The sequence below is a fragment of the Onychostruthus taczanowskii genome, unplaced genomic scaffold (assembly GCF_017590055.1).
Source record: "Onychostruthus taczanowskii isolate IOZ18803 unplaced genomic scaffold, ASM1759005v1 scaffold80, whole genome shotgun sequence".
Lineage (NCBI taxonomy): Eukaryota > Metazoa > Chordata > Aves > Passeriformes > Passeridae > Onychostruthus > Onychostruthus taczanowskii.
In genome coordinates this window covers 232,274-258,441 of record NW_024505893.1, presented here as the reverse complement: position 1 = coordinate 258,441, position 26,168 = coordinate 232,274, and the positions used below count along the sequence as shown (strand labels likewise).

The following is a 26,168-nucleotide window of genomic DNA, read 5'->3' as shown; positions in this document are numbered from 1 at the left end:
GAGACAGGACCTCAGTGGTGCTCAGCACAAATTAGTGCAGGCTGGGCAGCTCCAGGCTGCTCCAGACAAGTTTTGAGTATTTCCAAGGCTGAAGCTCCCCTTCTCTCTGTGACAAGTTTTTCCTCTCATCCAATGGGAATTTCTTGCTGCCACTTGCTCCCATTGCCTCATGTCCTGTCACTCAGTGTCTCCAGCAAGAACTGGGCTCCTTCTGCAGAGGGAGCTCAGCTCACAGCCAAGCAAGCGCCTCTTCCTCAGGCCTTCCTCATCCACCAAGGGCTCCAGCCATTCTGGCAGGATGAGAGTGGCCCCAGTCTAGTTCACAGGTGTGCTCCCCTCTCTACCTGCAGGACAATGATTTCTCTGTACCACCCAGCCCACCCAAAAGTTGCAGGGACCTTCCTGAGCCTACAGATACCATCAGAAGCAATAACGAGGTCAGGCAGTGAGCACCTAGTGCTAAAAAAACTGTGTTTATTCAGATACTATGTCAAGTCCAGGCCAGCTGGAGCAGCAGTGCCCTGTGTCCTGCTGCCCCTCTGGCCAGCACCTCCCACTAAGGGCTGACAGCCCAACAAGCAGCTGCCTCCAGCCCTGCACTTGCTGCCAAACCAGGTGCAGTTTGAGTCTTGCTCCCCCACCAAAGAATGGCCTGTCAGTCATGGAGACACCACTACACTGCCCATGGCTTTGTTCCTGCAAGGAGATCACCCTGCTATGCCCCTGCAGCCACAATGCACTGCTGCCACGTCAGGGACCCTCACAGAACCCACCACCCTCCTGGATGAGCAGAGAAGCACTTCCACCAGGCCTTGGCTTGGGAAACTGCACAGACACTATTTCCACCCAGGCTCAAAAGAAGGGGGCCTGGGAGGCATCAGAGAAGAGCAGGCAGTGCCTGTTTGTGCCTGTTCTCCAGTTCCAGCTCTGCTGAGCATTAGGAGGCCGCAAACTTCTGCTGGATGAGTCTGTACCTGAGCAGCTCCTGCTCAGAGACTGATGGCTGCAGCCTGGCAGCAGCCTGCAGAAAGTCTTCCATGGTCAGGATCAGAGCAGACTTCTCAGTATCCAGCCCTGCATGAGAGAAAACAACAAGAAAGGGCTGAGAACACGGGCAGCTGGTAAGATCCAAAAGGCCACCAAAGACTGCCATCAAAGGAAAAGCTGTGTTTCTCCCTTCCCCCCAGGGCCAAGCACTGGAGGTGGAGATGACCACATCTGCAGAAACTGCCTGCCTGGCAATAACCCAGAGCCCAGCGCTGTGGTCCCAAAGCTGCTGAGGATCTTCTCACACAGCCCAGCTACCAGCAGTGGTAACTCTCCTCTCTGCCCCTGTGCTGGGCTGCTCCAACAACTGGGACAGGTAAGGGCAGGGCTCCTACCTTCCTCAATCCACTCCACCTTGCGTTTGACAGCACACATCATGGCATCTGAACACAGGGCATAGATGTCTGCTCCTGTCAGCTGAGCCGGGCATTTTTCTAGGATGGTGGTGAGATTCACAGAAGGATCCAGTTTAAACCTGCCAAGAGAGAAAAACAGAGGTGTAAAGGCCAAGAAAAAACAGACCAGTGTGACTTGGCAGGAACAAGCAGAGTACCCATGTTTAGCTGCTTCCAGAATGTGCTCTGAATGCTCAAAAAAATAAAAGTTTGCTGTACTGTTTTTTTTTTTAAACATCCCTGCAGCAAGGTCCTCTCTCCTGCTAAGCAGGTAAGCAGGATTAAAGGAAACTTTGAATCACAGCACCACAGCATAGCATGGCCTGAGTTGGAAGGATCATCCCATTCCAACTCCCCTGCCATAGGCAGGGACACCTTCCACTAGACAAGGATGCTCCAAGCCCCATCCAGCCTGGGCTTGAACATGTCCAGAGATGGGGCATCCAAATTCTCTGGGCCTCTCTGGTTCCAGGCTAGGAAGCACAAAAGATGCAAGGAGTAGTCTTGGAGCCACAGTGCAGGATGAACTCTCTAGAACACCATCTATTTAGGCCACTGGTGTTTGACTTCTCACCTAGATAAATTAAGTGCTCCACACGTCTGGGAACAACCTACAGTCAGGGTTGGATGAGAACTGTTTAATGATAGAGAACAAGCCACTGTAACACCAAACCACCCCATCAGAGCCCACGCTGCAGACAGTGAGCCTCCTTCAGCATGACCAGCAGCTGCTGGAGGGCATGGTGGCCAAGACACAGGGTGTGACAAGCTGCTTGCAGCCAGCTCACACTCTCACCTCTCCTACTAACTTAGGGTCACAGGCAGAGGTGATCACAGCTATCCAGGACAGAGTCCCTGCAGAGGCAGCCACAGCCACTCACCCAGCTGTGATGGGTGGTACCTCTGAACCCGAATTTCAGGGCTTGCTTTTCTCCCTCCAGAGATGCTCTCAGGAGCTCAGAGCAGCTGGAAAAGCAGCCAAACCCTGATGCTCAGCAATCCCATACAACCAGTGATTGGGAAGACACACAGATCACAGTCTGAACACCCCTGAGCACTACAGGAGGAGAGGCTGAATGGAGCTGCCTTCACACTTGGATTGGCAAACAGCAGGGGAACTCTTGCAGGAATCAAATGGGACCTTCCTGTCCTGCAGCTGCACTGCACTCTCACTACACCATCAGGATCTGGCTGAGCTCCTTAAGAAGAGCACAGTGGCTGGAAAACTCTACCAATCCCTCCACTTGGACCTGCAGGCTGAGCTCCACTCATCCTGTAGAAAAACCAGTCCCAGCCCAGCTTCTGGAAATTGCTGTGTCCTCCTGCCCTTCCCACTGGCTGTGGCTCAGGGACCTCAGGTGCCCCACAGGGCTCAGACATGAAGCCAAGATGGAGCACGCTATGCATCAGCCCCAGAAGGGCTGTGACCTCCTGGAAGGAGGTGGGAGGACGCTGCAGGAGCACAGGCTCACTCACTTCCTGGTGACGGCGCTCAGCACCTGCAGCTGCGACTCCCGGTCCTCGCTGATGCCCACGTAGACCAGCTTGTCAAACCTGTCAGCAGAGAGAAGGCAGCTGGGAACAGGCCAAAGCAAACCTGCCACAAGTGCTCAGCCCAGTGCTCCAGGAGCTGCAGGGTGGCCCTGGGACAGCTCCTTCTGCTCTGCAGCTTGTGGACGATGCAGAGCCTGAAGCAGTCCATGTGCCGGAGGGCAGGGCCGCTCGGAGGGACAGCGGCAGGCTGGGGAAATGGACTGACTGTGCTGGCAGCTGGACTGGCTGGGGGGCAGCTGTGCAGAAAGGGCCCTGGGGCACCAATTCCTGCCACTGTTTGGTGCAACAGCAAGTCCCTCACTGCCCTGCTGTGCTGCTGGTGCAGTAACCAGAGTGGTGGGGGCAACAAGCTGCGGTATCAGCCACTGCTGCTACAGCCACAGGCACCAGCCCCGTCATGGCTTCCTGTGAGCCAGGGGCCTTCACAAACAATCTCTGTAGAGGGAACATGCTGGAGACACAGTTCTGCTCACCACGGCCTGAGGAGCTCTGGGGAACCCCCTGGAGTGAGGCAAGGTAGGATGTGACATACCTGCCCGGCCGTAGCAGAGCTGGGTCCAGGAGGTCAGGCCTGTTGGTGGCTCCAATGACAAACACCTCTCTGGTGGAATGAAGGCCATCAAGCTCTGCAAGGAGCTGTGAGACAACTCTGCAGGGAGCAAGACAGGATACTTAGAACTAGGCCTTGGCAAGTCACCCAGTGTCTCCCCTCAGCCACCAATGAAAAAGGAAGAAGGCCAGTGGCAGGTCCATTTCTTGGACTTCAGCTCCTATTTCTCTTCCCTGAAGAGCCAACCAGACTCCTCCATCAGCACAGCCAATAAGCACATGGGCTCACTGCAAAGTATTCCAAATCCCAGACAGTCCTTCAGAACAAGAAGACTGGATGGGAACTGCCAGCTTAGCAGAAGAGCAGAGGAGGCCTAGAGAAAATAAGCCTGTTTCTGGGCATCTCTAAGCTGTACACACTTTGCTTCTACCAGAAGCAGGTGAAAAGTTTCCCACCACAGGGAAACAGCAGCTAACAGGAGGACAGAACAGCAGGGGTGTGAAGGATGACCTTGGAGAGGCCAAAGGGAGCACTTGGCAGCCACAGAAGCAGATGGAAGAGACTGTCTTAACCAAATGTTTGCACAACTAGCTTGGGCAATCGGGAACCTGAGGCAATGCAAACAGCAGTACTAATGCTCAGAGAAGAGACAGGCCGTGCTGAGAGCTGAAGAGAGCAGAGAGGGGAAAAACAGAGAGAGAGGTGGAACGGACTATGCCTTTCAGGGCAATCTCATGCGCTGCCTGCAGCTGAGGCAGGAATCCTGCTCTCCCAAGGACACCTGATGCTCACTCACCTGTCCATGACACCTCCTGAATCTCCACTTCGCCCACGACTGGGGGCCAGGGAATCTAGTTCATCAAAGAAGATAATGCAGGGAGCAGCTGCCCTGGCTCTGGCAAACACTGTGAGGAGACAGCACAGAACATGAAAAAGACGTGGAGGAGCAGTCAGCAGCAACAGGACCTGCTACATTCCCAGCAGGGAAGAGGTGTGGATGGAAACCAGATGCCCACTGTATCACCACCACCAACTGCTCCTGCCTGAGTGTCTCATGGCTCAATAGACTGGGGACAGACAGCACTGAGCAGGATGGCCGTGAAGCTCAGCTGTGTCTCTGAGGAGCTGCTGTCCCATCAGGAACACCAGGGACAGGAGCAACAGGAGCAGAGAGATCAGGACGGGAAGCTGCAGGGAACGGACTGTAGGAGACAGCTGGGTTCAAGCCCTTGCTGAGAGCTGTGGCTGGGAGTTGGGAAGGGGGGTTTAAGCACTGCCTCCTTCCCTGCAGCACTACAGAAAAGGCCCATCTCCCCAGGGGCAGGAGCAGGATGCACGTCCTCACCATTGCGCACGTTCTCCTCGCTTTGCCCAACGTACATGTTGATGAGCTCCGGCCCTTTCACGCTGTAGGGCAGGGAGAAGAGGAAGCCAGTTAGACACCCATCCCCTGCCAGGAGGAAGTCAGATCCATTGTGTGAACCCCCCTTTCACATTTCTCACCTAAGGAATGTCATGGTGCACGTTGTTGCCACAGCTTTTGCCAGCAAGGTCTTCCCTGTCCCTGGAGGCCCGTAGAGCAGCAGACCAGAGCGGCACAGACCCAGTGACAGCAGCTCTGGGTGCTCCAAGGGCAACTGGATAGTGTCCAGGATCTCCTTCTTCACCTCCTGCAGCCCACCAACATCCTGCCAGGACACTGAGGGGATCTGCCAAGAGAGGGAGAATCCTTTCAGCACTTATTCCTGAGCCCTGGGCGTGCTTGGGCAGCTCCAGTATCCAGTATCCAGACTTCCCCTCTTCTGAGCTTTGCAAGGGAGAAACCAAACTGTACAAACACGTCCCCAGGCACGCTGCACTCACAGAGTGCACTTCATCTCCAATCCTCCACTGCCCCTAGGATCATCTGTCAGCAAAAATTCCCCAGGGAAAAGTATCTGCCAGAGTTGCCTACAGCTTTGAGGGGAGTCTTGCTGCAGGCAGCCTTTGGGATGCATGAGGGAAGGTAAAAATAAGAATTAAAAAAAAAAAAAGATTAATCTTGCAACTATGAGTGACTTGTGTTCAGGACACCTTGTTCCTCACAGGGGTGAGATTGTGCAAGTGCTTCACACCTTGCAGAGAGACAGAACCTGGGCTGCCAGGAGCTCTGTGATGGCAAGGAGGATGTGAGGGAGAAACATCCTGCAGGACAGTGTATGGAACACTCACTGTTCTTGAAAGGGGGGATGCAAGAACAAAGTCCATGTATGCTCACGAGAAACAGGGAGGGAGGGGGTCAGCCCTGACATATGAGGGGTCATGGAGAACAGGGAGAAGACACCAAACCTGAGATGGGTGAGCTAAGGCCTCTTGGGTTATTTTGTGCTGAGCAAAACTATCCCAGAGCATGCTGCTGCTCTGCTCAACACTTTAGGAATAGCTGGAATGCCACAGCATGCATGACATCCCACTGAGAGTCACAGCAGCTCTCCTGGGACTGCCCCACACTTCCCCCCCACCTGCTGGCTGCTGGTGCCAGCACAAGTGGGGAGTTTAAAAATAGATTAGGGCAAAATTCTTCCCCCCTCAGCCAATTTGCATCTCCTTCCTTCACTGCTGGAAATGATGTAATCTTATTTTATTTCTTTAGCTGTCCACAAGGAAAATTAGGTCAAACAAAACAAGGATTTTCAGAAAAAAACCCCAACTTTTAAAACAAAAGGTCACAGGCCCTTCTTCTGCAGTGACAATGAATGGAAGAGCTGCCCTCTGCTCTGCATTTTTGCTCATCCTGCCTCGCTAGGAAGAGCTCTACAGACATGAGCACAGAAGCTGGAAAACTTCAGCAAGGTTGTTTTCAGGGGAGCACACTGTAAGTCTAAGACATAGTGCAGACACTGTTAACAAATGGAGGTTTGGAATCAGCTCTCTCCAGAAGGCTCAGGCTGGAAGTGCAGACAAACGTGTGACTAACCAGAAAGTGCAAGCAGGGAACTGAAAGCAATGCTGAGAGTACCCAGGTCTGCTAATGGGCTTCCTGACCACAGCCAATTACTAAGAAATCAATAAAGGAATGTAAAATACAAACAGAATGAACTCCCATTCACACAGCTCACTGCTGAGCATGCTCTGTGGTTATTTGTCTTACAGGAAACTCGGCGAACACCATAAAACAGTTTGCTGCATGAATTAAGTGGGCAGCTGGGGAAGGTGGCAGAGGAACTGCTCCAAGGCCAAGGCTTCCTGTCCTGTGCTGAACTCAGTTATTGGCACTCATGGGCATGGAAAAGAGGTTCTGATCACTTTGCTTGGTCCTAACACCACATTACCCAGCCAAACCAGTCACCCCAAATGCTGCTTCCCTGGTGCTGAGCTGCCAGAGGCAGATCCCACCCCTTCTGAGCAGCTGACTGCTGGTTTTCTCAGACTCCTCATGTCACTTTCCCTGAAGAAACCCCAAGTTCTTCAAACTGCCTGTCTGTCAGAAAAGCCCATCCCAGCTCAAGCAGCATCCAAGGCCAGAGATCAAGTGTAAGACTTATCACATCTGTGGAGAAACTCCCTCACCATCCTGTGCCACAGCCTCTCTGTTCCCCCAGGCCAGGTGGCTGGGGAGATCTCAGGGAGGCAGCCTTTGCCCCCCAAGAGGCTGAGCTGCACAGCTGGCACTCCTCCAGCACCACTGGTCTGCAATTAGCACTGCCTGAGCTTCCCTGACAAATCCCAAGCCAAGAGGGTGAAAACTGATGGGGGAAAGTCCAAAGGACTGTTTCCCACTGAAAGCTGAGGAAACACATGGAAGGACAGAGCAGGAAACAACGTGTCAGAACATAGCCCTGCAAGATCTGTGATGGGCATCTTGAGCCAAGAGTTCTGCAGAACCCACCCCCTCCATGTGTCCCTACATCTCACCTTTGGGGCTCCCACTGCCTGCGAGTGGGCGTCATGCAGCTGGTCCAGTGCAGCACTAAAATCCTCCTCGAGCACCGGGAACCCTGCAGTGCAAAAATCCCTCTCCACTTCCTCGCTCAGTCCTCCTGGAAAACTGGTGAGAAGAGAAAGGGAAAGGAGTCAGACTCTGCCCCACTACTGGCTGCAGCCCCTGCCCTCCTCACCCCCAAGTGCTACCTCAAGGCCTGGATGCGGGTGCAAGCAGCCCTGCTGCTGTGGGACAACAAGGCACAGAAATCTCCCAGCACAAATCCCTGTGGATGTGGAAACAAAGAGCAGTTCAGTCCCTCTCCAGAGCAACACCTAGGCCATAAAAAACATAGGGAAAAATTCCTTGCAGAGCTGTTCCTTGAGCAAGCTGTTCCTGCTTAAAGGCTCTAGAGCTTGTTTTTTTTTTTTTTATTAGCAGAGCTGAACATTGGCCAACACCTCTGCAAAAGGTGTGGACTAGAAATCTGCATTTAAAAGCTGATGTCTGAGCATGAAGATTAACCACTGAAGAAGTTGTCTGGGCTGTGGGAACTATCCTCTTTCTCCACGGCCAGCTAGGGGAGATTGGCCCAGCACCCCCAGCCTGCCCATCCCCACATGCCACTGTGGTTTTACTCACTGCAGTCCTGCGGGCCAGCCTGGACAGGCTCACTTCTTTGCCCAGAGGTAGGCTGGCAGTCAGCATGCTCAGCATCAACCTCCTCTGCTCCTCTGAAGGGGCTTCAATCTTCACCTCATGAAGGAAAGCAGTCTGCACATCTGTGGGAACATTCTGGGGCTGGCAGGTTGTGCCAATCACCAGGACAGGGTGGCTGTGGGGAGAAGGGGGACAGTGCATGGTCTCAGCTCTCTGGAAGTACCCTCTTACATTGCCATCACTTATGCCAGCTCACTCTCCCTTGGCAGAAGCAAGCAATTACCTCGGATGCCCACAGCAAAAGTGCAGGGTCCATACCTCAGGGCTGGGTCTCTGTCCAGGAGCAGTTGCCTCAGAGTAGCAATGACCCTGGCATCCTCTCCGAGCCCATCTCGGTCTCTGCCAAGCACCTCGATGTCTTTCAGCAGGAGCACGCAGGGCTGGTACTGCTGGGCCTGGCTGAAGGCCACCTGTACTTTCTCCTCTGTGGCTGCACTGGTGTCACTGCACAAACTGACACAATCGACCTGCCAGACACACCACACAAGGCAGTTGCAACATGCACGGCTGGGGGGGCCTAGGACAACATTCCACAAAGCTTCCCAAGGGCAATTCACGGCTCAGAGGAGATCAGACTTGGTATTTCCCAGAGACACATTCAGGTCATATCCAAAAGAGGCACATTCTGGATGCCTTAGCATGGATAAATGGCTGTCTCTTGCTTCTCTGCAAGAGGTGAGGTAGGGAAGAGGGTCTTATTCGAAAAAAGTGAGGCAAAGGGACCAGAGAAATCAATACAGTGGATATCACAGCTCAGCAACCTAAGCTGGAAGGGAGGTGAGAGCTGTGGAAGACAGGGAGAATAAAGTACCTTGCAGAACAGGGCAGTGAGCAGAGGAGGAGGCCCAGGAAACTGCTCAACCAGTGCCAGACAGGCTCAAAGTGTAGGAGGAAGGTAAAGGTGATGGGTGTTTGGGGGAAGTTATAGATGACAAGAGGCCCAGACACTGTTTACAAAGCAAACACTTGATGAAATCATCCAAGGGAAGAGGTGACTGATGAGCCTTGAACAGCAGCCGTGGAAGAGGCAGTGCTGCCTCCTGGTGCTGCAAGGTTGTCCAGGGAGACAAACCATCTCCAGGATTCCCTGAGTTTCATCCTCAGAAAAGGCAACCCGAAACAGGCAGAACAGCTCCCTAAAGGGTAAGGACAGGGACACAGAGCAGAGGAACTCCTGTGCTCCATGTACTCCAGGAGTTAGGGTTGTGGCAGGCCTAATGGCAGCAGTATCTCTATGCAAGGACAGAAAGGCAGAGAGAAAGGACAAAAAATTGTTTCTTATCAAGTGGTGGACATTAGAGTGGGGAAGGATCACTGTGTCCTGGTGGGATGGCAGACACAGCAGTGAGAGAAAGGGAGGAGCAGGTGGGATGGCAGTGCTGTCAGTGAGAAAGGGAGGGGAGTGTAAAAGCTGGGGCAGGAGAATAAGATGGACAGAAAGTATCTCTGTCTTTAATAGTAAGTGTGTTAGTCTTTAAAAGCAGCACACAACCCTGAAACCAGAGCTGTAGCCTTGCACACACACCCCACTAGAACCTGAGGCCACCTGACAGGACATGACAGGGACAGAGTGCTCCCAAGGACATCCTAAACAGGATCTGAAGGTCCTGTGAAATCCCTGCAATCTTGCATTGGATCCCAAGAGCTGTGGCACATCCTCAGAAAAGTCAGAGCTCAGCACCACAAAGGATCATGTCCAGATGAGCTGCACAGCAGTGGGCCAAGGCACTATCTACCTGCTCCACCCACCCAGAGTTACAGCGTTTCTTGGAGAGAAAAGAACAGGAAAAGTGTTTACTCAAAATATCCACAAAAAGAAGGAGCAAGCCCACAATTTCCTTCCGCAAAAAAAGGAACCTTCCAGCCCTATTCTTTCCACTTTTCTTCTTCTTCTTCCATGTCCTTTCAGAATTTCAGAAAGCCTCCTAGAAAAGTCACTACGTGACTTCCTCTCACTTTTGCAAACGTATCTCTACAGAGTCAAGAAAATGAAAGCATTTGTGGGATAATCCCAGACTGTCAGAGTGAATAAAAGAGGTATGCTGGAGGAAAACAGCAATTTTAACAAGTCACTGAAGACACTGTTGGTTCCCAGAACCCTTTGTGTTGAACAGAGACAGGTGCTAGACCTCATTCTGGCCATCCAGGCACATACCATTCCCATCAAAAGAGCTTTTCCCAGTCAGATGTGGTTTTGTAACAGTAGATTTCTCATCCAAATACTCTCACCTACACTGAGAAACATTTCCTTTAGCTTGCCTGCTCCCACTAGCTTCATCTGCCAGTCATAGGCCCCATGCTGGCACAAGGAAAAATAAACACCTTCCATGCTCTGCTGACCTCTCAAGCTCTTGTGAAAAATCTCTTTCAAAAAGATCTTGCAAAAACTTGTACCAGATTCTCCCTTAATTCTTTATTTTTTAAGCTGAAGAATTTATTCAGCTTTTCCTCACACAGAAACTGGTCTAGACCCCTGATCTTATCCAGTGCTCTTTTCCGAATTTTTCCGGTTCAGTTTTATGGTTGTGTGATGGGGAGACCAGAACTGGTGCATGATGCCCAATCTGTGTCAAGACATGGATTTGCACAGCAACAGCACCCACTCTCGAGTTTGTTTCATAAAATGTGATCTGATTTTTTACAAATATGGAAAGCACAGCACAAGTTTCCATGGGGCCATTGACATAAAACCAAATTCTTAATACTGACAGTCAGCTGGAACTGCATCATATTCCACATTAAACCAGCTCCAGTGAATTTCACCTGACACTTCACCGCTCTTGGCAGTGAACACAGTTACAAGGGCAGCTGCTTTACATGACAAGAGATTTTGAGCCAGGCCTGGTACACATGCTAGCATGAAACCAAGGGCTACTTTTCTTTTGCCTTTCAGCTAAAGAAGATCTCAGCATCACTTGTGTCTCACTTGTCTGCATCTGCACAGGAAGCAGCTCTTGGACGGGTTCATGTCATGGCTGCAGTAGGGCTGTTGGCAGGGCCAACTTAAAACCATTTCCATAATTCTCTGTTGTAAATCCACCAATGCACTGGCCCCTGGAGGAATTACCTTGAAGAGGTGCAGGTTGAGGCAGCTGCACACAGCCCTGACAGCCATCAGCTTCCCGCTGCCGCTCGGCCCCGAGAGCAGAACGCTGCCCACGCCGCTCAGCGCGCTGGCCCTGCAACAGACAGGGATTCTCCTGTGGCCACGGCCCCACCTCCTCCAGGGCTCACTCCAAGGAATTCTCACTCACCGACGGCTCAGGTGAGGCCGAAGAGCATCGCAGAGCTGTTTCACCACGTCAGAAAGCCCCGCAGGAGACAAACTGCTCCAGAACTCATTGCTGTTATAGGCTGGGGCAGATGGGACGGTGCTGTTTGTTGAACCCACCTGTGAGAAAGCAAAAACACCACCCAAGTAAAGACCGGTGCCAAGTGACAAAATCTGTCCTGTCATTTTCCAGTGGCAGGAGGCACAAGCCTCCACAGGTACAGTCGTCATCCTCAGATCTCCTCTCTCTGCTCTCTACCAGCATCTCACCAGATAGAGAGACGTGTTCTGGTTGTCCACCAGGTAACCCTCGGACTGCTCGCCTTCCACCATGCCTACGACCTTCTTCACCTTGAAATAAAGCTCTGGCCACCTAAGGGGAAAAAACAAGCACCCTGAAGCGTTTACCCAAAATCTTGAAGGAAGGAACAATATAAATGTCAACAAGAAGACAGCTGATAAGCACAGGTAAGCAGAGAAACTCTTGTCCTCTTGCAGTATGCACAAGGATCAGCCAGTGTGAATGTTGGGAATGCCACTGGGATCTCCCTTATCCTGATACAACGGGGATATTCTCCCATTCAGCACAACTGTTCCAAAGCCACATGAGCAAAACCAAGGAAAGCACAACTGGTGGCCAAGCAGAAAGTTAATCTAACATGAACTCCGAGGGCCTATATGTACATTTTGTTGTTTGTCACAAGTTGAGAAGCCCAGCTCCCACTCTGTTTTGTTCATGTGGCTCTGACTGCCCTCAAGCCACCCTTTCCTCTTCACTCTTTATCCCCATCAGTTGCTCTACCTCTTTTTTTCCTTTCTTCCCTTCCTGACTATTCAAATGAGCTAATGGAGGCCTCCCTCTTAGCTTCAGCCCTCCATAATCCAATAAAAACATTTCCCTCTTACCAGTATATTAACAGACAGATAAAACACTAAAATCCAGGGACAGATCAGAATGGAATAAATTGTCTGATTTCAAAAGAGTCAGTCATGGAAAAGCATCTTTCCTCTTCTGGTACCAAGTAATAGAGCCAGTGTTTGTGGACCTACCTTAGGAACTTGTCTGCATTTAGTTCTATAAACTCAGCATTTCCAAATGTTGGAACACACAGGATGTCTCCCTCCTGGACCAGCCTACAAAAAACCCAGAGAGTTTCACGAGTGAAAGAGAGTAAATCCTTCTGGTTGTCTGGCCTCCCTGCCCTGCATCACTTGTGTTTTTACAGAAAACACAGAGACTTTAAGACGACTTGTGAAGGACAGGACAAGAAGTGTTGTGTCCAAGCAGAGCACACTCACGATAGGACAATGCAAGGGGATGTTCTAAAACTACACAGCGCCCGCCCTGGGGGTGTCGATGTGCACATCCCAGCGTGTGGCACAGACACGCAGCGCATCTCAGAGTCCGCCCCGAGCGCCCGCACAGCTCACCGCGGCGCTCCGAAGTGCCTGTAGAGCACGCAGTCGTAGCTTCCCCGGGTGTTGTAGGCCGGCGAGCACACGATCTCCAGGTGCAGCTCCTTGGCGAACGGGGGCACCGACAGCACGGACCGGCTGCCCTTCCCATCGGCGGCGCCGCTCCTTTCGTACCTCTGCCGAGGGGACGGGCACCGTGAGCCGCGGCTGCCGCCGGCCCGCTCCCCGGGGCGCCGGGCCTGGGCTCACCTGCAGGCGGAGGTGTGCGGCGGCGGCGGGGTCGCAGCCCAGGTTGAAGGCCAGGGCCGGGGCCAGCAGCGCGGTGCCGTCGGCCAGGCCGCGGCGGGCGGCCCGCGGGTACTCCCAGGGCGGCGGCCGCGGCCCCGGGGCGTGCCGGGGAGGAGCGCTCCGGCACTCGTTCCGAGCCGTGCGGCGGCAGCGACACCCGGTGACGCCCGGTCCGAGCTCCCCGGCTCCGGGAGTCTGCAGCCCCCCGCGAGCCTCACGGGCGCAGTGTGGGATCGAGGGAAAGGACACTCGGTGCCCTCGCCACTGGCGGCCTGAGGAGATTTTGCGGGCTGGACACGTGCACCTGGTTTAAAAGAATGGACTTGTGTTAGTGCTGAATTAACCTAGGAAATCATAGAATAGTCTGAGTTGGAAGGGACACACAGAATCATCAAAGCCCAACTTCTGTCCCTGCACAGGACAACCCCAGTAATCACACAGAATGCCTGAGAGTATTGTCCAAACACCCACAGAACTCTGTCGGGCTTGGTGATGTGACCGCTTCCCTGAGGAGCCTGTTCCAGTGCCCAACCACCCTCTGGCTGAAGAAACTTTTCCTAATATCCAACCTAAACGTCCCCTGATACAGCTTCAGAGCCATTCTCTCGGGTCCTGTCACTGGTCACCACAGAAAAAAGATGAGCGTCTGTCCCACTGCTTTAATCGCGAGGAAGCTGCAGACTGCCATGGAGTCTCCCCTCAGTCTCCTCCAAGATGAACAGACCAAGTGAATTCAGCTACTCCTCACAAGGCTTCCCCTCCGGACTCTTCACCATCTTCGTAGCCCTCCTTTGGAAGCTCTCTAGTAATTTTAATGTCTGTTTTACACTGCAGTGCCCAAAACTGCCCGCAGAACTCGAGGTGAGGCCGCCCCAGTGCAGAGCAGAGGGGACAATCCCCTTCCTCATCCAGCAGGCGATGCTGTGCCTGATTCCCCCAGGACAGGGTCAGCCCGCACCTGAAGCAGTCTGGAGAAAGTCAGAGGCTCCGATCAGCGCCTGTGCCCTCTGCCAGAGACTGCTCGTTGTACCAAGTGCCTGTTGGGGATGCCGGACGAAAGCAATGAAACGCAAACCCCGCAGGATTATCGAATTCTGCATGCACAGCAGGCGCGCCCCCGCAGGGTCTGTGGCAGTACGGGCGAGGAGCGAGCCTTGCAGCCTCCCCTGGGCTCCAGGAGCCTCCTCCTTTCCTGGGCTGCTCCCATCGCCGTGTCCCATCGCCCCGCTCCACACGAGGGAGCGCTTACAAAGCGTTCGGACTCGCTGCCTGAGCTCCCAGCCTGAAAATGCAACCTGCGGCTTGGGTGGATTGGCCAAAACAAAGTAACACAGATATTAATATTGCTGAAGTGTAAGGAAGTGGCGCCATGAAGATGCTTCTGCAAATGCAGCCCTGCAGCCTTCTCTGCTCTGGGCCCATCACTGGGACATAAAAAAAATGTGACTACCAGTGGTTGGGTCATTTTATCTCTGCTTTAAAATAAGGGAAATCAAGCAAAGAGAGTGGGGCACCCCCACCACTCCCTTCACTGAACACTGCCTTCGAATTTACTGATGTCTCTTGCCTGGGCCACATGGAAGGGATCTTCTGCTTGAGCAAGCCCAGCACTTGTGGCAGAGGGATGCCCGGGGCTCCTTACAGAGGGAAGCTCATGGCACCAGGCCCTGATGTGGTCACCAGGACGGCTGTGGGGTCTCACATGGGCAGCAGTGGAGATGCCTGCGAGTGGCAGCCATTGCCTTGCATCAGGGTCACGCTCTTGCCACTGGCCCAGCCTGAACTGGCTGAGCCATGGCTGGGTCTGGCTGCCACTGATCTCAAGATGGATCAAACCTGAAGCAACAAGAATGTGCTGCCCTACTCCTGTTGCTGCTCCAAGCAGTGACATTGGAGGACAGTGGGCACAGCCCTGCTCTGAGGAGGGCACCAGACCCTGTCACCAGGAGCTGAGTCTGGGCAGTCACTGCCATCCACCAGCATCTGTATCCCACAGTCACTTCCCAGCACGTGAAAAGTTCCTTGGGCCAGTAGCCCTCCACTTGACTCCTCCTTCCCAGCTTGTGGTGAGAGCTGGGATCCCACCAGGCACTACCAGGAGCTCCAGAGGTCTGCACCCTGTGCAGGCTGGAACTACAGTGTCTCCCCTTGTAGCACTGGTGGTGGTGACGTGCTCGCTCTCACAGCGCTGCAGCCAGCACAAGGCAAAGAGCCAGGCCATCTGCACACAGGCAGACCAAAAGGGAAAAAAAAAAAGGATTGCAAGCATTCAGTGCCAGCGTGGCACAGCCCAAATAAAAGGTTTGCAGATGCTGCTCAGGCAGGATTAGGCCTCCAATGTGCTAAGTCTCGGCTCTCAGTGAGCCTAATTGCTGCTGCAATAAGCCCTGGCTGGTCCTTTCCTGAACTGTGCTCCCCACAGCCCCCCCAGCAAACTTTTTTTTTTTTTTTCCTGCAAAGCTTGTATTTGCCATGCATATGTTACCCCTCCCCCTGGCCGCCTGGTGGGGTCTGGCCAAGCAGAGGAGGGGAAAGGCAGGAAATCTGCACGTGCCACTTACTGCTCTGCTCTTCCCAGGAACTGTCCCCCCTCTCTGCCCCTGTCCAGCACAGCCTGTAGCTGCATCTGTGAGAGCAGCCAGGCCCAGCAGCAGAGGCAGGGCCAGGTGACAGCATCAGTACCTGGCCACACACCCCCTGAGCTGTATTAAGACACTTTCCAAATTGGAATTACTCAGATTTTAATAAAACCTTTTGATAATTTTATGTTTTGGCTGGTAGATGAAACTGGAGGTGTTCCAGGAGAGCTGTCGAGGCATGTGCATGGGCCAGTTCAGCAACTGCCATGAGATGTGTCAAAGGAAGGTATAAATTGCAATACATGAAAACCAAAGATACACCACAAATTTATTTATGGATGTGTAATAAATAAACGGTGGACAATACAGGAAGAGCCACATTCAAAAATCCAGATTACTAAAGTGCTTTTAGACATAAATATAGGGTGACCAAGAAACAGCTCTGACATTAACACTTTTTACAGACAATTACAAAATATCTTCTTATGTCACTTCACAAAATTGTTTAATTGCTCCAGGGTACTATGGCTTGCTTTTCAAAAAGGTCTGTCCTATCATGCATAGTGTGGCAAGTGACATTCAAGAGTGTACAAAATCACTGCATAAACAAAAACATCCTTACCCCCTTCTCCCAAATACGAGTTAAGGAAGATACACAGTGTAAATCCAGTGATAAGGCTGCATTGGCAGGCTAGATCCTCAGGGAATAGAAACCTGCCTTGCTGTCAGGTTACACCAGCTTGAGGATGAACCCTACCATGTTTAAAAACCCTGCTGCTCCTCGAGGTGGAAGGTTTGTGTGCTCGGCGTGGAAGGACTCGCACACGGGCGCTGCGCCGGGGTGGAAGCGCTTGGAGAAGGCGTCTGTAAACTCCTGCACCATCCTTGCACCTGTGTGTTGGAGGAGGGAGCAACTCCTAGTGCGTTGCTCCTCTTTGTGCTTCTGGCTAGCTGGGGAAGTGGTCCCAGCACGGAGGGGAAGGGGGCTCCTCCCCAGCAGCAGTCGGTGCTGACCACAATGCGCTCCCATCCTCGCACTGCTCCTGGCCCCTCTGCCACCCTCCACCCTGGCCCTGCTGAGAAGTGAACAGCTTGAAAGTGAGGGGACGAGGGGATTTGTGTGCCCAGTTTTAAAATGCCCTGAATTCAGATAAAAGTTCCGTTATTTAAGAAAAAAAATATATATATATCAATTAATCAATAAATATTATGGTCTCGCCAGGATGCTGTGAGGTCTGGCCTCCTCCGGGGCAGCCCAAGCTCAGTGGTCCCTGTCGTTCTGCTCGCTGGGGGGGTCCCCGTTGATGTACTGCCTCAGCACACCCCTCTTCTCATGCTTGGCTGTCCTGGAGAGGTCGATGGCTGTGTCCTCCGAGTCTTTTGCAGGCCCAAGCTTGTCGGAGCCCTTCTGGGAGCTGGCCTGCGTCCCTTTGAGTTCCTCCTCCTCCTGCTCCATTCGCCAGCCATCTGCCAGCTTCTCTTGGCTCTCTGCCTTCCTGCTTACCTCCATGGACTTTTTGTGCATACCTTGCAGAGGGGAGAGAGCAAAGCCAAGGGCACTGGTTGCTTATTTCTGCTTGGGAATGCTCAGAATAACCTCCTGAATTACTGCTGCTTCCCTCAGTTCTTGCCTACATCCCAAGGAAAGCTCTCTCTAACTACCAGCCTTTCCCCACCCAGAGCCCTGCCACCTGCTCTCTGCAGCCCGAGGGATGGCTTGTGGCAAAGTTAGTCTGTACCTTCCCTGTAGCAGGCAAGGCTTGCAGGGAGAGATGTGCTGTAATGGCCCATTCCAACCTGGATTTTGACTGTGTATGAGCAGAGGGCAGCTCTGAGGTAGCTCTGAGGTTTAGGGGGAGGTGGTGGTCACTTCTTAGATGCCTTGCAACTCCCATGCTGCCTGCTAGCACTGCAGAGTGATACCCACCCACGTGCAGGCACCTGTCTGACACAGCAGTAAAAGGTTTTCCTTTTCCCAGCTGTTCTTTGCAAGGAGAAAATGGAAAACCAGCCTGTATACAGCTCAGGGCCAGGGAGGCCTCATTCCTTTCTGGAAAAGGGCAAGGGCAGCCGTATGGAAGAAGAAGCTGAGCCCTGATGCCCCCAGCAGCACCCCAAGTTCCCACTCACCCAGCAGCCAAGGGGCGCAGGATCCCACCAGGCCACTCTTGGCGGAGTTGATGATGGACTCGGGCAGAGGGATGGAATGCCTCACCATGGCCCCGTAGAGGCCGTACTCGGCCATCACGCTGCTCCGGCCCCAGCACTTCTCCCGCTTCCGCCACTTGGCTCTTCGGTTCTGAAACCAAACCTTCAGGGGTAACAGCCAGGAGAGCACGGAGGGGTGGGGTTGGGGAGGAGACAGCCCCCGAGGCCCATCGGGAACGGGGGAATGTCCATCCAGGGCAAAAGTCAGCCGTGGGGTGTGTGGTGGGGTTGGGGGTGCAGACACGGGGTGTGGACACGCAGGCGGCACCGGGAGGGCAGCCAGAGTGTGGGGAGGGGTGTGAGGGAGGGCACACACGTGGGTGTCAGAGAGGGGAGGAAGGGAGGGAGAGGGAGCACATGTTAACATGAGGCTGATCGTGACACAGGAGGGTGATCCCAGCCAAAGTCACCCTATGCTGCTCTGCCTGCCCTCAGGTACTCCCTGCCTGATGCACAAAGCACCAACCTCTCCAGAAAAAGGGCTCCATAATGCAGTGATCAATGATGACAGAAGGTGCTCAGGTCCCTCTTCCCACCCCACTTCTCTGTTTGAAGGTTCAAGGCAGTAGATATAACCAGGCTGCTGCCCAGACCACTACCTCATTCTTGAGCCACTGAGCTGTTTACAGGGGAGCAGGATCAGGCTCTAAAATGCCACGTGTCCCTCAAAAGGACAAGTTAGTGAGCAAGCTCCTGTGTCACAGCTTGGCCCAGCAGCTCCAAATTGCTCCCAGCTCCTGCCTAAGTGGGAGGACAGAGCCAAGTTGCCAGCAATGAGCAACTGCTGGGGCCAGCTCAGTCCCCTGGTTCTGCATGTCCATTTGGAGGCTGTTCGGTGCCAGCAGGCAGAAGCTGAGCCTCCTGCCAGGCACCCTGCAGCGCTTCAGTGCCACCACGCTCCCACCACCTGCACCCACTGCCGCAGAGCAGAGGAGACGGCCGGATGCTGGCAGCCCGCAGACCCCTCGGAAGGGAGAGGACCGCTGCAGCCCCCTACCTGTATCCTGTCCTCCGGCAGCTCCGTCTTCACAGCCAGCATCTCCCGGGCATAGACGTCGGGGTAGTGCGCTTCATTGAAAGCCTTCTCCAGCTCCTCCAGCTGGTGAGCTGTGAACACAGTCCTGCCGAGAGGAGAGAGCATCCTGTCACACCGTCCGGACCCTTGGGCAAACAGCGAGGCTGGCAGCCCCCCACGCTCAGGTTTTCCCCCGGAAAATCCTCCCCCCACCCCAGCGGCAGCCCTTCTCTTTCCTCCTTTCCTCCCTTTATCCCCCTTGGGGATACCGACCGACCCAGCTTGGGGAGAGGAGGAGCAGCGAGAGGATGGTGGCAGCAGCGAGGAGGTGAGAGCGGGGCCAGCTTGGCTCCCGGGCGCTACCTGTGCCGGCGTTTCTTCCTCTTGATCTGGGAGGTGGACATCTTCAGGTCGCTGGCGTCCCCAGACAGGCTGTCCTCATCTGGCAGCAGCATGCGGGAGGGGAAGAGTCACGTTCCCGTCGAGAGCGGGGCAACCGAGCGCAGCTCCCCAAGCACGGTTCCAGCCGCCCGCGGGGAGAGGGCCCGGGGCACGGAGGGGTCCCCTCCCACAGCTGAGCCCGCGGTGCCGCACCGGTGATGCCATCCCGGGGCAGGGGGTGGGAGCCCACACTTGCCGGAGGGTCGAACGCTCGGCATCCCGGCGGGACGGGCAGCCCGGGAGCCGCGCCGGCGGGAGGATGCCGGCCGCGGCCGCAGGTGCGAGGCAGCCCCGGCAGCGGCCCGGGACGGGGGTCACCGTGCGCGCCTCAGCGGCCACCCTCGACCCCGACCCCGCTCACCGGAGATGTTCTCCTTGTGGCGGCGGGCGGCGGGAGGCGGCCCGGGAGGCGGGCGGGGGCCGCGGGCGGGCAGGAGCGGCAGCGGGGCGGGCAGCAGGCACGGGGCGCCCGGCCCCCCCAGGCTGCACAGCAGCCCCAGCCCCAGCCCCAGCGCCCCGCCGCCCTCGTAGCCGCCGGCGGTGGCGGCCGGGGGGGGCCCGGGGGGCGGCTGCAGCTCGGCTTCCAGCCCCAGCAGGTCGGTGATGGCGAAGCCCTTGGCCCGCAGCCCCGCGCCTCCCGGCCGCGCCGCCGCGCCCGGTGTCACCGGTACGGGCACGGCCACCGGCCCCGCCGCCGCGCGTCCCCCCGACGGCTCCGCCCGGCCCGGCATCGCCGCCGCCGCCGCCTGGCCCGGCCACCACCGCCCGCCGTCCTTTTTATCGTCCCGCCGCCGGTCCCGGCTCCAATCACACTCCAGACCGGCGGGGGGGCGCTCCCAATCCCTGGATTAACAGCCTCTGTCCCCCCTCCCGCCCGCACAGGTCCCGCGCCCCTCCCCCGGCCCCCGCCGCCCTCCTCGCCGTCCCTCCCTCCGTTCCCCTCGGCCCCCGCCCCTCGGTCCTCACCACCCCCCGCAGACTTCCCTGCGGTTTCGCTCGGACCCTCTCCAGGACCCCCTCTCAGCGCCCATCCCGCCCCGGCCCGGTCACCCTGTTCCCCTCCATGCCCCATAAATCCTCCTCGCATCCCCTTGGGTTCCCTCTCCGGGTTTCCTCCCAGGAACCCCCTGCTGTGTCCCGATGTCCCCGTATCCCCTCTTCCACTGCAGGGCAGTACCCTCCCCAGTACCCCCCTTCCAGCCCAAGACCCTTCAGCCCCACATCCCAGATGGGACATCCCACTGGGCTCAGGACCCTAGAGACAGGGATGGGAGCAGGCAGGGGCTGTGGAGCAGGAGCCTCCCTGACCTCAGGTGCCTTGTCACCGGGGCCAGGGCCACCTTGAGGTGCCTGGCCTCTGGGCTCCCTTTTGCTCCCAGATTCTTGCACCTGGGCTGCAATTTTTTTCCCTCTTCCCTTCATCTGTTGATGGAAATGATTTACAACCGGCTTACACGGGCCGCCTGATCCAGGCCTTCATTGGACGGTCAGATTAACCGAGGGTCCTTCTGATAAAGATAATTACAAGGGGACTCCGCATTAACTTTGCATTATTAAAGAAAGACCCAAATCTCCCATCGCAAGCTGTTCCCAGGATTAGCAGAACAATAACTTTCATTTAGGATAATTGCCGTGGCCGGCACTGGGGGCTGGCGGGGGGGGGACCCTCTGGGCCATCGTGCTTCTCACCAAGAAAGGCAAACGGGCGTGAGGGGACTGGGAGGTGTGGAAGTGGGACCACCAATTTGGGGTACTCGTGTGCTCAGGGTGAACTGATGCCTGGGGCATTCCCACCCAGGGTTGCTCCCTGCCTGGACACAGAGCACCCCGGGATCCCCTTGGGCATCTTCACTTCTCCAGAGTGGTTTTGCTGCAGTTTTGCTGGAATAGGAGACTTTCACTGCTAGGCAGGGAGGATCTGCCACAGTAATTAGAAGTCATAATCCGGCCACCACCCACAACAAATTTCCTGTTCGAGCAGATATTAGTGGTTAAAACCCTAATTTTTGATGTTGTCCCAGAATCAGCTTGATTTCAGCAGTTTACATTGAGGCTGAGCTGTCGGGAGAGATGATGAAGCCTTAAATATGCATATGGCCTAGGCATTTGGAAAGTTTGGGGATAAAGCACGTATAATTGCTCCTAATCAGTTTATGAAACATAAAAGCTCAAACCCAAGAGAAAGCCGATAGATGCAGAAATGGAAATAGCGATTAAATCTCCCCATGCTGGCAAGGTGGCCTGGATATGGCGCTGCTGCCCAGGGCGAGGGTGACCGAGGCCGTGCCCTGGGGGATGGGGACACACCCGCTCCCGGGACAGGACAGTGGGATGGAGTGTGGGGACACTCCCGCTGCACCCCCAGCTCCCCCAGGCATGGTGAAGATGGGCACCTCCACCAGTCCTTTGGACAATAAATCAGTTAAAGGATATCTTGATATATGCTCATCAGATAGGATTAGCTGGGATTAGACTAATCAGTAAATGTTTCTCTGCTCATTATTTTCTAAGGAAGATTTTCAGCTGATTCTCCGACGCCGAAAGATTATTAATCGCTTAAAGAGCAGAACATCAAACATCGCCCCTTGCTCTAATTTCCCTGGGGTTTGCCCCCCCTCTCCATGGGCAGGGTGCCTGTGCCAGCCGGCCCAGCAGCCTCAAGGTGCCCCAGCAGCCAGAATCTCCATCAGGCTCTACCAGAACAGCCCAAGGCCACAGGACCCTGGCCTTGGTGCAGTCCCATGTCCCAGGGGGTGAGTGTTGCCTGCAGCTGATGCTGGAGCACTCCCATCCCTGCTGCACTTTGCAGGACTAGGGACACAGCGAGGTGGGACAGTCCCCAGATTGTCCCCTCCTCCCCATGGCTGCTCCACCACCACATCAGACACCAGCCATGACCTATAGGATGGAGGGCACCGTGACGGGATGGATACCTGGAGCTGTCCCACTCAGACCCCAGAAACAAGCCTTGGAAGTCCTTAGGGGATTACAGACACATGCAGCATTTTGGCAGACCCTCCTCAACTGATGATAACTCCAGAGCCAGCATTTGGTGGGTTTTTGGAGTCCCTGTCTTCACCGTGGGCTCAGGGAAAGCCCTGAAGGATGTGCACTGAGCCTGCAACCACCTGCTGTAGCAATGAGGAGGGGGCAGCAAGGAGAAGGTATTGAAGGGCCTGGTTTAGGGGATTAGTAATGGGATAAAACAGCTTTCACCTCCCTGGTTTAGATATGAATCAGGTCAATAATAAAGGACCATCTGACAGTTTCAGGCAGCTCAGGGTGGAAGAGGCTCCTATGCCCCAGGCTGGATGGAGAACCCATCTCCAAAAGCCCAGCTCTTACCGCACACCCATCCATGGTACCTGCACCAGCAGTCACAGCCCAGTCCTGCTCCCCAGCTCCACACCCCACACCTGCATCAGCTGCTGGCACACCAGCACAGCAGCAGGCTGGAGCCTGTCCCCAGGGATGATGCTGGCACCACAGCCCTTGATCACCTGCTCAGCCAGCCTGTTGGTGGCCATGGTGGGCCTGGCAGAGGTGCAGGGTGACCCAGAGGTGGAGTGCAGCAGGGTGAGCAGCCAGCTGATGGCAACACAGGCAGTTTGGCAAGGGTGGGAACCTCAGTAAGTGTGGACAGAAGAAAAAGGGCTTTTCTTCTGCCTCCTCCACATCCTGCTGGGAACACGGGGAAGTGATGGCTGTTGTGAAAGCATTGTCTCTAACACGTGGGTGAAAAGGAACTGAGAAACAGGCCACAGCTAGGGGAGAAGGCAGCAAAGAAGGGGGTGTTGCAGCCAGTCCCATCTGTGTTTTGCAAGGCTAAATCCCCACCTCTGAGTTACAGACGTGTCTCCTCCTTGAAATGCAGGCAATGAGACTTTCCTCAGGCTGCAGCAGGGCTCAGTAGTGGATTGTGTGCGCACTCCTGGCCAGTTAGGAATAGGAACATGTAGTGGCCAAGTACAGACCATTTTGGGGTGATGGATTTGCAGAGGCAGGCAGCATGAACAGGTTAAATGAATCAGGGAACCTGTGCTCCCTGCACTGTCAGGCTGTGGGAAGTGCTTCTTTGGCAGCTCGACTGGGTGTGGGTGAAGCAGAGGGTTTGCAGGGTGAGCGCAGCCACAGCTGGCCACGCACCACCCGCTCAGTGCCGCAGCATCACCAGCCCAGCTTACTGCAAGTGTTGTCAGCCCTAATTTGGCACGGGGGGTCCCTTTCCTTGTCCCACTCCACATGCCCCAGAGACATCCCTACTAATTCCTCTGCACAGATTTCTGTCTTAAGGCATTTGCCTTTGATTAAAACCAGAAGAGCAGTCACGGTTTAAGTGGAGTTTAAGAGCAAACCATGTGCCGCTGCACAGGGCGCTCACATCTGGAGTGTCACAGATTTAATCAAACTGCTGGGAAGTGCCGCACGCAGACAGCTGTCACAGCAGCCTGGAGCCCATCTCCTAATTAATTCCTAGCCAACACAGGGCAAACAAATGGCCATCAAGGTGCTGCACCTACAACATCAACTGTGAGCATGGCTGGCAGTTGGTGAGCGAGCAGAGCTCACCCTGTGTATCTCCACGGAGCCACAGGTGATGTAGCCCATGGCAAGTGCTGTTCCTGCTCCTCAGGAGGAGCCTGGGGCTTTTTCCAGAGGTGTATATGTGGGAACAGGAGGGACAGAGTGTTCAGGAAGAAACCCAGATGGAGCAGGCCCAACAGCGGTAGCTCTGATTTCTGGTTGCTCCTTCAGCTGCTGCTTTTTGCTTCCCCTCCTTCTTGCTTCTGCCAAACTTGTTGCTTTCTAGTACCATTTGTCTGCCCATCTCCCATCACCGTGGGCAACCCCCTCTTGTCCTGTACAGGATGTGTGAGCTGGAGCACAGCCCCCCTGGAGATGCTGTGCCTGGTGCTACCCAGGGCCTGGCACCTGATGCAGGTTCTGGGCGAACTCTGCTGCCGCAGCCTTAAACAAAATCTGGGCAGTGGCAAAACAGGTCAGGCCCAGACTCGGTTCTCCTTGGTGCTCATCCACAGCTCATTAAAGCTAATTGAAATGACTACCAAAGCTGGGTCTATGTGGGTGTTTGGAAGCTCTGGGCACAAGGCACAACTAGGCTGGGAATATCCAACTGTGAGGAGCCCCAAACTAGCCGATGGACTGTCCACTCCAATTAGCCCCACAAAGGAGCTATTATTCCTTTGCACTATGCTTGTCTGATTACTTTATCTTATTATTTTTTGATCATTCCTCCAAAATGTGCTAATTAAACAGAAATCATCAAGTCAATTAGAGAAACTCTCATTAAAGCCGAAAAGAAAAGAAAGTATCGGCAGAAGAAAAACGGCTGTGAGGGTCACAAACACACACAATAGCTGCCACATTCATTAAATCAGCAACTCCCAAAAGAGGGGTAGACACTGTCCCACTCTGGTCTATGCCCTGGAAATGAAACTTCCCAAGCAACAGAGTCAGACTCTCCTCTCCTCTCCTCTCCTCTCCTCTCCTCTCCTCTCCTCTTCCTCTCCTCTCCTCCTTTCTGCTGCTTCCCATGGCTTTCCCAGCTCCCAGTCCAGGAGTAAAGTGACCCCAGGCAGCACCTTTTCCATGTTCATACCCAGCACCTCACCAAGCAGAAGCCTTCCAGAGCAATGCTTCCCTTTGCACCTCCCTCCCCTGGCCTGGAAGCAAGACACAGGAAAATCCAGGAGAAGAACATGTTAACCTGTGATTTCAGCACGTAAAGAAAGGGAGATCACAGTTTGTTCTGACCCCGGAGTGGCAGAGTGTCCAGCTCAGCTCTGGTGCTGCCCAGTCTTTGCATTTCCAAACCAGTTCAGCCATGCCTAATCACAGGCACTGTGCTCTGAGACCTAACAGAAGCACTTCTCCTTTAATTAATCTCCAAGTTTGCTATCTGAGTGCTGTGCCATATGGTATTGATTTTTCAGCTTGGTATGACAGCACTTGCCATGAAAGAAACTAACCTAATTAAAGCAGGGGACACCAGCACACAGGCAGCTACTCTCACTCTTACCCATAATACGGCTTTCTACATCGGCTCTCCTGAGTGCTAACAGGTGCTGAAATAGGGACACCTCTACTTGCAGGTGGATTCAGAGGTTTTGGCTCTGCAAAGAGGTTCAGATCCCTTTCTGAGCACTGGCCTGGGCTTGCTGTGACAAATGGCACCTGGGCTTTCCCAGCTATCTCCACTGTGCAGCTGAGCAGGGAGGTTTCGAAGCATGGCTTCCCAACACAAACCATCTCTTTTCAGACGGACCAGGTTAAGTGGTTAATGAGTTTCACAGTATCCTCCCTCTCCCCCATTAACAACTGGACTCCTGAGAGACTTAAGCTGGAGTCTTATAGCTGAAGGCTGATGTGGCAGTCTCACAAATCCCATCAGACATTACACAACCAAATGACCCATCTATGTCATCCCAAATAGACCATCTAAAGGACCTATAGAAATGAAAGAAAAATAACATAAATATATTCATGTGCATGGATCCTCCTTCCCAGAAGATTGAAGGCACACGTGCTTGCCTGTCTCTGTGGTTGTGGTCACACATTATTTGGTGTGAGAATTCCAGATAGCATTCCTGTAGCTCACTTCACCCATTTTCCTTGACCCTGCGGGAAAGCTGTTCCTGCCCAGCTTTCCTCCACGTACCCAGGGATGTGTTTTCTGTGCTCTGACACTGCATTCTGCAATTTTCTTCTTGGATGCAGGAAGGGCATCTTTTAACATGTGGAGACTTCCCCTTCCTGGTTCTC

The 26,168-nt window shown here is 54.4% G+C and overlaps 2 protein-coding genes across 2 annotated transcripts; both read right to left on the bottom strand.

Moving 5' to 3' along the window:
• Window positions 1-454: 454 nt before the first annotated feature.
• PEX6 (peroxisomal biogenesis factor 6) lies at window positions 455-16,604 on the bottom strand. The gene is made up of 19 exons (XM_041424109.1): window positions 16,479-16,604; window positions 15,260-15,363; window positions 13,104-13,446; window positions 12,870-13,030; window positions 12,489-12,572; window positions 11,709-11,811; window positions 11,422-11,558; window positions 11,235-11,346; window positions 8,426-8,634; window positions 8,090-8,282; window positions 7,657-7,733; window positions 7,441-7,573; window positions 5,050-5,255; window positions 4,892-4,953; window positions 4,343-4,451; window positions 3,529-3,645; window positions 2,919-2,996; window positions 1,383-1,522; window positions 455-1,074 (listed from the first exon to the last, which is right to left on the bottom strand). The coding sequence occupies exons 1-19, from the start codon at window positions 16,602-16,604 to the stop codon at window positions 938-940; spliced, it is 2,631 nt and encodes an 876-aa protein (XP_041280043.1). The 3' UTR covers window positions 455-937.
• A 378-nt stretch (window positions 16,605-16,982) lies between these two features.
• VSX1 (visual system homeobox 1) lies at window positions 16,983-20,116 on the bottom strand. Its single transcript, XM_041424168.1, has 5 exons — window positions 19,747-20,116; window positions 19,308-19,386; window positions 18,927-19,050; window positions 17,852-18,032; window positions 16,983-17,248 (listed from the first exon to the last, which is right to left on the bottom strand). The coding sequence occupies exons 1-5, from the start codon at window positions 20,114-20,116 to the stop codon at window positions 16,983-16,985; spliced, it is 1,020 nt and encodes a 339-aa protein (XP_041280102.1).
• Between the last annotated feature and the right edge of the window lie 6,052 nt (window positions 20,117-26,168).

What these genes read in the sequence shown, in the direction of transcription:
- VSX1 (XM_041424168.1), bottom strand. Translation starts at nt 20,116, where the DNA reads ATGCCGGGCCGGGCGGAGCCGTCGGGGGGACGCGCGGCGGCGGGGCCG. An exon ending in TGCCGGAGGACAGGATACAG is followed by an intron (nt 18,033 to 18,926) that starts GTAGGGGGCTGC and finishes TTACCCCTGAAG; the next exon opens with GTTTGGTTTCAGAACCGAAG. An exon ending in CTGCGCCCCTTGGCTGCTGG is followed by an intron (nt 17,249 to 17,851) that starts GTGAGTGGGAAC and finishes CCCCTCTGCAAG; the next exon opens with GTATGCACAAAAAGTCCATG.
- PEX6 (XM_041424109.1), bottom strand. Translation starts at nt 16,604, where the DNA reads ATGGTGCAGGAGTTTACAGACGCCTTCTCCAAGCGCTTCCACCCCGGC. An exon ending in TGCACCATGACATTCCTTAG is followed by an intron (nt 4,954 to 5,049) that starts GTGAGAAATGTG and finishes CCTGCCCTACAG; the next exon opens with CGTGAAAGGGCCGGAGCTCA. An exon ending in GGTGGAGTGGATTGAGGAAG is followed by an intron (nt 1,075 to 1,382) that starts GTAGGAGCCCTG and finishes TCTCTCATGCAG; the next exon opens with GGCTGGATACTGAGAAGTCT.